This window comes from Mobula hypostoma, chromosome 17 (assembly GCF_963921235.1).
Source record: "Mobula hypostoma chromosome 17, sMobHyp1.1, whole genome shotgun sequence".
NCBI classification, from domain to species: domain Eukaryota; kingdom Metazoa; phylum Chordata; class Chondrichthyes; order Myliobatiformes; family Myliobatidae; genus Mobula; species Mobula hypostoma.
The window spans coordinates 32,261,989-32,273,114 of NC_086113.1; the positions used below are offsets into that span (position 1 = coordinate 32,261,989).

The 11,126-nt window shown below is 40.0% G+C and overlaps 1 protein-coding gene across 1 annotated transcript; it reads left to right on the forward strand.

Annotated features, from left to right (window-relative positions):
- Nucleotides 1-476: 476 nt before the first annotated feature.
- LOC134357716 (C-C chemokine receptor type 4-like) lies at nt 477-2,129 on the forward strand. Its single transcript, XM_063069338.1, has 2 exons — nt 477-571; nt 816-2,129. The coding sequence occupies exon 2, from the start codon at nt 839-841 to the stop codon at nt 1,898-1,900; it is 1,062 nt and encodes a 353-aa protein (XP_062925408.1). The 5' UTR covers nt 477-571; nt 816-838; the 3' UTR covers nt 1,901-2,129.
- The last annotated feature ends 8,997 nt before the right edge of the window (nt 2,130-11,126 follow it).

The following is an 11,126-nucleotide window of genomic DNA, read 5'->3' on the forward strand; positions in this document are numbered from 1 at the left end:
TTTGATGTGGTGATTTTGGTTGCAGTGTCCAAACCAACATATGATATATATATCTGTAGCAGTGCTAATCTGATGTAGGAAAAAAATGTCCTTTTGTGTTGTCTTTCCAGGGCGTCCATTAAATCGCTGGGAAATATTCAGCAGAAGTTGTAGCCATGCTGATAGGTTTAATGTAAAACATGTAAATTCATAACTTAACCATTGAGTAGGAAAAGGCAGAGGTCCATACTAGAATGCTATTGTTCCAAGTAGTAATTAATATTTTCAATGGTCACCCAGGTAAGTTAAATAAGAGCTTTAGGTTCAAGATGTGACTGGCAGATTATTATAACACCTTTCTCATTCTAGAGAAATAAAGCAACACCCTTTCCTTAACTTGCAATTTTGTTTAGCAGGTTAGCGTTGCTGAAGATTGGTTAAAATTGTAGTTCCGATTCAGAGCCAGCAGACAGGAAGTGCTGCATTTCCTTCATACTTTAAGGTCTAACATTCCTTCTAATGAACAATTGAGTGTAGGTCAATGATTTGACTGGATACCAAAGGAACAGCAATTTTCTTGCTTGCAATATAGGTAAGTACAAATTACAAGTATTTAATTTGTATTTAATTAAATAATTTTAATATATGATAATATTAAAATGTGTCTAAGAGAAATAATTCTTGTTTCTGTGCATTGGTTCCAATGACTGGAGTGTGTTGTGGGCATCACTTATATTTAATAGTTTCAATGACTACAGTAAATTAATTTTGAGCCTACCGACAGCAACTCCCAGCAATGACATAACAATTACTGACAGGTGTCTACTTCTTTCTAGTTCACTGAAAACTGTGTGGCGCAATGAACACAACCGAAATGCCGTCGGGCTTCAGCACTGAATATGATTACGACTATGAAACATATTCTCCATGCCGCATGGAATCTGTAAAGAGTTTCAGTGAACGCTTCTTGCCAGTGCTTTACTTACTTGTGATCTTGTTTGGACTTCCAGGAAATATTCTAGTATTATGGGTTCTCCTAAAATACAGACGGCTGAGGAACATGACAGATATCTGCCTTCTCAATTTGGCAATATCTGATTTGATTTTCGTATTATCACTTCCTTTCTGGGCATATTTTACTGCCAATCAATGGATTTTTGGAGATGCTTTATGTAAAGTCATTAGTGCTTTTTATATGCTTGGTTATTATGGTGGTATTCTGTTCATAAGCCTGATAAGTATTGACCGTTACTTTGCAATTGTTCACGCTGTGTCTCCTTTAATGAGGAGGACTACTTTACATGGTCTTATTTCAAGCATAGCCATGTGGTTTATAGCTCTTCTAGCATCACTTCCCAATCTGATATATACAAAAACAGAGTTATTGGAAGGAAGAACCATTTGCCATTCCTTTACTCCAGGTGGAAGCACAACAAAATGGGAAATTTGTATTATCCTCAAAAACAATGTCTTGGGTTTTTTAATTCCATTAGTTATAATGCTTTTCTGCTATACAAATATAGTTATAATCCTGCTTAAGAACAAAAGTAGTAAGCACAGGGCAATAAAAGTCATATTTACTGTGGTAATTACGTTTTTAATATTCTGGACACCACATAATATAGTTTTGTTCCTGATGTCCTTGAAGCAACTGCAAATTTTAACTGGCTGTGACATGCTGATCAGGCTCACTATTACACAGCAGATCACTGAATCCATCACATTTGTACACTGCTGTTTAAACCCAATTATCTATGCATTTTTGGGTCAAAAGTTCAAATCAGATCTTCGCAGACTCTTTCGTTTCCCTTGGAAATGCGGGTATAAGGCACGTTGCAAAGATCAGTTCATTTCTCGTGAATTTAATAATTCAGTACGAACACCATCCAGCAGTGACAATTATTTTTCCAGATTGATGTAATTCAGCATTCATATAGAGACATGGAAGACCGCAGGCACTGGAATCTGGAGCAAAAGTAAATCTATCTACTGGAGCGGGCCAGGCATCACCTGAAGAAGGAAATGAACTATCAACATTTCTGGTCAATACCCTTCATCAACTTTCATAGGTTATTTTACAGTCGATTTATATATGCTGTTCTTTAACACGTGCAAATTGTAAGACGTTTGTAAACTATGCCTAAGTATAAAGCCATATGCACATCTAACTCTGAGGTTAGTGTCCTTTTGTCATTGCAATTTCTTGGGTAAAATCAAATCAGTTCTCAGGCTGCTGTCTCCACAGGAATACATTAGGTGCTGCAATAGCCCTACTTTGCTCTGAGTGCCAGCGACAGAATTAAGTTTCTATGAAAGTGTTGGCACATTTACACTAGATCATGGGCCAGAAAATGAGGAGAGTGACAAACGAATACTTGAAAGAAACTTAGTTGCCAGACTGTGGTTCTAAGGCAGAGTCTGGTAGTTGAAGCAGGCAGTACGGGTTTGCTTGGGGGAAAGTCAGATGAGTGAGAAAGAAATAGAAATATGTTGAAAATTTTAGGTCTGGGTGTGTGGGAGGTTCTGAGAAAGCTGAAGTACAACTGTGTACCGATGGGAATGAGTGACTCATTTCTGTCCTTTAAATATACACTGTCCTGTTGCAATGATACACATTTTACAAAGTAAATTTTATGAACAAGTCCTAGAAGGAGCAACTAAAAATATTAGTTCATAAATCCATGGCTGAATTACAATCAAACCTCCTGAGCTGTAGAAGGGAATTACATTCACAGCAAGCATGTGACAAAAAATAAAGCTACACATTGTAGTCTAGATTCTAGTGTCACCTCTAAAGACACCACTCCCTACTACAACACTGGAGCACAAAAATCATCACTATTAAATCATGTGTGTGTGTGTGTGTGTGTGTGTACTTGTCACACTTTAACCAAAATGCTTCTTTTGGTGCCCACTGTATTTATCAGTTACTATCCTACACATTAATTTCTCTTTTGTTTATTTCATCTTTTGACTTCCATTCCTCATAGAACATAGAAATCTACAGCACATTACAGGCCCTTTGGCCCACAATGTTGTGCCGACCATGTAACTTACTCTAGAAACAGCCTAGAATTTCCCTTCCTCATAGCCCTCTATTTTTCTAAGCTCCATGTAAAGTCCATCCATCCTAGTCTCTGAAAAGATCCTATTGTATTCACCTCTACCACCGTTGCTGGCAGTGCATTCCACACACTCACCACTCTCTGTGTGAAAAACTTACCTCTGACATCTCCCTTGTACCTGCTTCCAAGCACATTAAAACTATCTCCACTGGTGTTAGCCAATTCAGCCCTGGGGAAAAGCCTCCAGCTATCTGCACCATGAGATTTTGCCATCTTTGTGCCTTATGGTGATCGAGTGATGAGACCAGCAACTGAGGAATGTGATTCAAATTCCATCAAGTGCAGCTGGAGAATTTAAATGCAAGTTACTAAATAAAATCTGGAAATACAGGAAAGGAAGCAAGCACCATGCATAAACACAAGAGATTCTGCAGGTACTGGAAAACTTGAGGACACGGAAAACATGCTGGAAGAACTCAGCAGGTCGGACAGCATCTATGGAGAGGAATAACAAGATACTTCACAAGATTGGAAAAGAAAGAGGTAGAAGCCACAATAAGAAGATGGGGAGAGGGGGGAAGAGAGGAAATGATACAAGCTGACATGTGGTAAGTGAGAACAGGTGAGGGAGAAGATGGGTGGGTAGGAGAGAGAGGATGAGATGAGAAGCTGGGAGGTGATAGGCGGAAGAGATAAGGGTGGAAGTAGGAGGCATCTGATAAGAGAGGACAGCCGACCAAGGAAGAAAGGGAAGGAGAAGTGGAACCAGATGGGGGCAGCCGGCAGGTGAGGAGAAGAGAAGAGGTAAGAGGGCAGCCAGAATGGGAATGGAAAAAAAAAGAGAAGGGGGAAGGAGAAGGAAGTACCAGAAGTTAGAGAAATCCATGTTCAATCCATTAGGTTGAAAGTTACCCAGACAGAATATGAGACGTTGCTCCTCCTACTTACGTCTCGTCTCATCATGACATTAGCAGAAGCCATGGACTGACATTTCGGAATAGGAGTGGAAATTGAATTGAAGTAGGTGGCCACCAGAAAATTCTGCCTTTTGTAGTGGACAGAATAAAGGTGCTCGACAAAGCAGTCCCTCTTTCAATCTACGTCAGGTCTCACCGACATAGAGGAAGCCTCCCAAGAGGACCAGGTACAATAGATGACCCCAACAGACTCACAGGTAAAGTGTCGTCTTCCAGACCTGGAAGAACTGTTTGAGGCCCTGAAGGGTGTTGTGGGAGAAGGTTTAGGAACGGGCGTAATATTTATCACACTTGCAAGGGTATTGCCAGGAGGGCGATCATCGGGGAGGCATGAGTGGACAAGGGAGTCACATGGAGAGTGGTCCCCTGTGGAGAGTTGGGGGGAGGAAATGTTGTAGATGGTAGAAGGTATGGAGAATGATGTGCTGCATATAGAGGTTCTGGGGTGGTATGTAAAGACAAGGAAAACTCCATCCCTATAATGGCAGCGGCAAAATGGAGTGTACGTGGATACTCAGGAAATGGAGGATGTGTGGATGAGGGCAGCATTGATCATGGTGGAAGGGAAACACCATTCTTTGAAGAAGAATGACATATTAGATATTTTAGAAAAGAAAGCCACATCCTTAGAACAGATGTTTCAGAGATGGAGGAACTGAGAAAAGGGAATAGCATTTCTAAGAGATGAGAAGAGACATTGTCAAGATAGCTGTGAGAGTCAGTAGGTTTATAAAAGATATCAGTAGGTAGTCCATCTTCAGAGATAAAGACAGAGAAATCAAAAAAAAAGGGAGAGCGATGTCAGAGGAGGATCAAGTATAGATCAAGTATATGTGAGAAGAATGTAGAAGATGGAGAATTGATGAAATTGATGAGCTCAGCATGGGCACAGAAAGAAGCACCAATGCAGTCGTTGATGTAGCATAAAAAGAGCAGGGGAACGTTATCCGTGTAGGCTTGGAACATGGATTTTGAAAAGGCAGACAAAGCTAAGGTCAATGCAGGTGCCTATTGTTTGCAGAAAATTGAAGGAGCTGAAAGGGAAAATGCTGAAGGTGACAACCAAGTCCACCCGATAGAGGAGCAAGTTGGTGGAGGGGAACTGGTTAGGTCTTTTGTCCAGAAAGAAGCGGAGAGCTTCAAAGCCTTCCCTGATGAGGGATTGGAGTGAATAGGTACTGGACATCCATAGTGAAAATGAGATGATCAGGGCCAGGGAACATAAAGTGATTGAAGTGTTCGAGAGCTTATGAAGCACCATGGATGTTGGTAGGAAGGGAATGAACCAAAGGGAACAAAATGGAGTCAAGGTATGTGGACACGAGGTCAGTGGGGCAAGAGAAGGCAGCAACATCGGGCCTATTCCAATCGTCAAGTTTGTGGATCTTGGGTAGGAGGTAGAAACGAGCAATGCGAGGTAAGGGAATTACGAGTCTAGTAGCGGTGGATGGGAGATCTTCAGAATCAATGAGTTTCGTGAGAACCATGCAGGAAAGCACATCAGCTACTACTTGGATTGTTTCTTAAAGGTCTTCATCTTAATAGCTCTGCTCTTATTTTGTCTCATATCCTGATATCCAGTCTGACTCCCTCTGACCATCAGAACTTTCCTCCTTCTGGATGTGAAATAGCCACTAAGTTCCAACATTCCACTTTGGTTTCCACCATCTCCCGTTGCATTTGGTCAATGATGTATATGACTGACATTAGTAAGTCCCTGCTTATTGTGATGTTTCTGATAGGATCTTCAGAACCTTTGAACCATCTTTACATCACAATTCTCCCTTCACTTATTCATTCTTTTTCATTCTGATTCATTCTTTTAGCAACTCTTTTTTCTGCAGTAATATCATCTGCTTCAGAATAAAATCTGAAATGCTGAAAACCTCAAATAAAATCTCATTGTGGTGGTAACAGCCAACATGTCATGCAGCACTTGTGGATAAGGAAACAGGTTTAACATTTTGCACCGATAGTTTTATTCAGAGCTAGTTCTGCAGCCTGGAGAAAAGTATACACACAGGACAACAAATACTTCTCTGGTCTGTAATTCCTTTATCTGTTTTAGATGTTTTAATGCAGAAGGAGGGTATCAAAATAAATACGACAAAATGAATTTAAATAAAACACAGTTTCTACCATTACAATCTCAGCCTCATTTTGGTCCACACCCTTGTTACGTATGCAGTATGAAAATAATAAAATAAAAAATATTAAACCAATAGGTAGTGGCAATTTTTGGCACACACATGCTTAACTTCCAAACACGTATAGGCTAGACCCTGAAATAACTTCTCCTCGTTCACACTACTAGGCCAGTAAGGAACTTCGCACAACCACGCCATCCAGCGCCGGTACCTTACTCGCGAAAATCTTTCCTCACCAAACCTGGAAAAAGCACTTGAACGTCATTCTCTTTAGAACATGGTAACTCTTCTTTCTACTCGAGCCACGTAAAATGATGCCATCATTTTCTCTTAAAGGCACAGGCAGCTATTTTAGCATTACCAGGGCAAATACATCAGTGCACCTGAACAATAAAAAATGATATTCAACAGTCACCTGGTTACACCAAGAGAAGTTAGAAATCAACTGTGCCTTAAGTTTCAGAGAAGCATTGAAGGATTTAGAGAAGAAAGAGTGTCTGGCATTGAGAGAATCTTACTACAGCACCCCTTGCTGAGCCTTTTGCCTGTAGATTCTTGTAGTAACACATCATCTTGAAGCTCCATTAAATGGACATTCTTATATTTTCTGAATAGATTGCGAACTGCTCCTCTTAATTAGTTGCCATTGAGAATTGCAAGCATTCCAATCTTTCAGAAAATGTAACACTCTGAGATTATTCATGACTAACTTTCTTTTGCTCTAGGACAGCTCTCTGCCTGCTGTTTCTCTGACCCATATGCAGGCTTGTTTTGCTGATAGTCTCTCCTGACACTCAAATAAATGACACCTCCTTCCCCTTTGTCATACAGCCATCATGAGCAACGTTTTGTATACTTGCTGCCTTCATTGAGTAGGCAAGTGCCTATCTTTATCTCATCATTACTTTTTAAGAAAATTGTCAATGTCACAGAAGGAACATTCTTTCTTGATATTGCCAGTTTTCTTCTCTCATCCACCTCTGAGGATATTCCATTCAAATATCAGTTCCTACCATTAAAATCTCAGCCCAATTTTGGTCCACTCCCTTGTTATGTCACCATATACAACACTGAAATGTGTTTTCTTGTGGGAATACTCAATAAATCCTGCAGAATCAGAAGATTCTATGACGATTCAGAATGACACCTAAAACTTTGATAAGCTTCTCTAGATGTGTGTTGGAGAATATATTGACTGGCTGCATCACATCCTGATATGGAAACACCAATGCCCTTGAAAGGAAAATCCTACAAAAAGTAATGGATACTGCCCAGTCCATCACAAGTAATTCCCTCCCCACTATTAAGAACATCTACACAGAGCACTGTCACAGAAAAGCAGCATCCATCCCCAAGGACCCCCACCAACCAGGGTATGCTCTCTTCCCACTGCTGCCATCAGGAAAAAGGTACAAGAGCCTCAGGACTCACCCCACCAGATTCAGGAACAATTATTACCCCTCAACCAACAGAACCTTAAACCAGTGGGGGTAATTTCGCTCAACTTCACTCACTGCATCACTGAACTGTTCCCACATTTAGGAACTCTCTATCAAGACTCTTCATCGCATGTTTGTGATTTTTATTGCTTTTTTTTTCATTTGTACTAGTGCAGTTTGTTGCCTTTCACACATTGATTATTTGTCCAACTTGTTGGGTGTGGTCTTTTATTCTATTATGGTTCTTGGATTTACTGAGTATGCCCGTAAGAAACCAAATCTCAGGGTTGTATATGGCAATGTATATGTGGTTTCATAATAAATTTACTTTTAACTTTGAACTTTGATAACTATGGTAGCCATCTTGGTCTATCTGACTGCACTGACTCCCTGACAGTTTTATCTTTTGTTTTAACTCAGTCCTTAGCAGAGTTCTTCCTGCACAGTTGCCCATCACTACTTTGCTCTGCCTCTATAGAAAGCAGCTGACATATTTCCAATACACATCCTGATTTACAAAGCTTGACTTGATATATTACCAATCCACCTGTCTTTCTTTGTTTTCTTAATCACTGAAATTTGTAAAATACTTTGTGCTCTGAATTTTCAGCATCTGAATAATTTCTTAAGTCTAAGATCTGTCTGTTTCGTCTTTAACGTCTATGCAGTTAAAGTTATTCACCATTGTCATTTCCATCTTCCCATTATCAGTTGACTGTGCATATGGCAGACCTGTGGTAGCATTCCACACCCTTACCTCTTGTGCCCAAGGTAATAGAGATAGAGCTTCCTTTCTCAAAGGCAGCAAAATCCCAAAAGCAGTGACCAATAAGTTGTCTTAAGTGAAACTGTTTTTAAAAGTACTGTTTGTCTCAGTGAGAGCACCTGTGACACTCAAGGGCAAAGATGCTTTGTTAGCTTTGAAGTTCTTGACCATTTCTATTACAGGCACATTGTGATTTCATTGTTTAATGCCAATTAGATGCATTGAAAAAACACATCACTTTGCAGTGGCAATGCACTTAACTTAAAATCTCTCACCTTTGCAAACCCAACATAATCTTTGTCTAGAAAAATCAAGGGCACTCATTTCACAGGAAATTCTAAACCCCTCTGTTTCACCACATCACCCAACATTTCTGAAGTTAAAGTAAAATATCCTTAATTAAACTACAGTAATCAACATTAAAACAGTTTTATTCATCTGTCACTATTTTACCTCTTTCTCCATAAAATAATTTCTGCTTTGTCGCTTTCAGTTGTCAACATCAGCCACAATTTTGTACATCATCACCTCCAGTCAAATATTTAGGGGATGGCAAAATGGAGATTGGATATTATCTGGGCTTATTTCTGTGAGTGTAGTGGTGCAACACAGCTCTACCTCAAGGAACCAATCGAAAATCTTTGGTGAATGTGCTTTGCATAAACCTTTCAGAAAACAGTATAAAATCTTGAGATCTCAAGCCTGAGGTTTTCTAAATCACTCTGAAATACTTCTAAATGTTTCCTGAGACCAAATATTAATCTTGCTGCCAATCCAGTAGGAGGAAAACACAACTGAAGATTCTTCCTTTTCTCCTTCCACAAACGTTGCCTGGCCATCTGAATATTTCTAGAATTGTATGATAAGGAGCTGAAGTGGACTTGCCCTGCATTTTCTGAACAAGACGTGTCTAGGTAACTTACTACAGCTAAAGTTTGGTCGTTCAATTGCAGTGGAACAGTTTGACTAGAAGTGTTGCTGATTCTGAAGTGCACCCCAAATGGAAAATGGCATTTACTGTATTCAGTACCATCAGCCATTCCTTGATATCGTGTCGATCAAACTGAATTGCCTGGGAGCTGAAGCTTGTGATGATGGGGACTTCAGAAGAGGAAGCCAAGATGAATAATATTGGCAGAATATTTTGCTGAACATCATATTGAGTAAGTCAGCCTAGTCTTTAGGACTCATGTATTATGCTCCTCCAGTACTGAGGAGCCACCTTTTCCAATACCTGTTTATTAATTCACCATGATTCAGCTCTAGATGTAGCAGGATTACAGAGCTTTGAGCTCAGATCTCTTAATATCCTGTACCTCTTAGAAGGTATTTGAGTCTTAGGTCTACCCTTCAACCATCAGGCTCCTGAAACAGTGTGAATAACTTCACTCACCTTAACTCTGAATTGATTCCACAGCATATGGACACACTTTCAGGGACTCTACAACTCAATTCCAAATAAACAAACAAACAAACAAATAAATAAATATTTATCTATTTGTTTATTTATTTAACTATTCATTTATTATTGTATTTGCACATTTTGTCTTCTTTTGAGCATTGATGGTGATTTCTTGTTTGTGTACAGTTTTTCATTGATTCTATTGTATATCATTCTACTGTGAATGCCTGCAAGAAAATGCATCTCAAGGTAATATCTGATGACATACTGTACATGTACTTTGATAATATACTAACCTTGAACTTCGAAGTCAAGTGCATGCTGTTTTTGCTAATTAGCTTACACATGCCCCATGTTATGCTTCTAAGTTATTTTTAGATATGTCTAGTTATTCCATTGTTTCCTTCTTTACTTCTTGACGAACCAGCGTTGATCTTTTGGCATTCTTGATGGACCTACGCTCCGTCCACCAGAAGAACCAGGATCTCCCAGTGGCCACACATTTTAATTCTCATTCTGATATGTCAATCCATGGCCTCTTCTACCGTCGTGATGAGGCCACACTCAGGTTGGAGGAACAACTCCTTACATTCCATCTGGGTAGCCCACAACCTGATGGCACTAATATCGATTTCTCAAACTTCCAGTATTGCCCCCCTTCACCATCTATCAAACTTCCCCTTCTCCAACCCTGTATCTCTTTCACCTATCAACTTCCCAGCTATTCACTTCATCCCTCCCCTTCCCAGTTTCATCTATCACCTTGTGTTTCTCTCTCCCCTCCCCCACCTTTTAAATCTACTCCTCAGCTTTTTTCTCCAGTCCTGCTGAAAGTGTCTCAGCCCAAAACATCGACTGTACTTTTTTTCCATAGATGCTGCCTGGCCTGCTGAGTTCCTCCAGAATTTTGTGTGCGTTGCTCGGATTTTCAGCATCTGCAGATTCTCTCTTGTTTATATATAGTTAAATGAAACAAGTAGCGCAAAAAATAGAAATTCAAAAATAGTAGTGAGGTCGTGTTCATGGTTTCAATGTCCAGTCAGAAATCAGATGCTGTTCCTGAATCATTAAGTGATTGCCTTCAGGCTTCTGTACCTCCTTCCCATTGGCAGCAATAAGAAGAGGGCATGTCCTGGGTGACTGAGGCCCTTAATGATGGACACGGGCCTTTTGGAGGCATCGATCCTTGAAGGTGTCCTGGATACTACGTAGGCTAGTAAACCTCCTATTGGGCCACTCATGATTTACCCCACACCCAGTTCAAACAGCTATGGCCAGTGCTACCAAGTCACACATGATGATGATAATGGAAATCCCCGATCCATCATATATTCTGTTCCTTTCCCTTTTC

Excerpts from the sequence above, each read along its gene's own strand:
- LOC134357716 (XM_063069338.1), top strand. The coding sequence starts at position 839 with ATGAACACAACCGAAATGCCGTCGGGCTTCAGCACTGAATATGATTAC.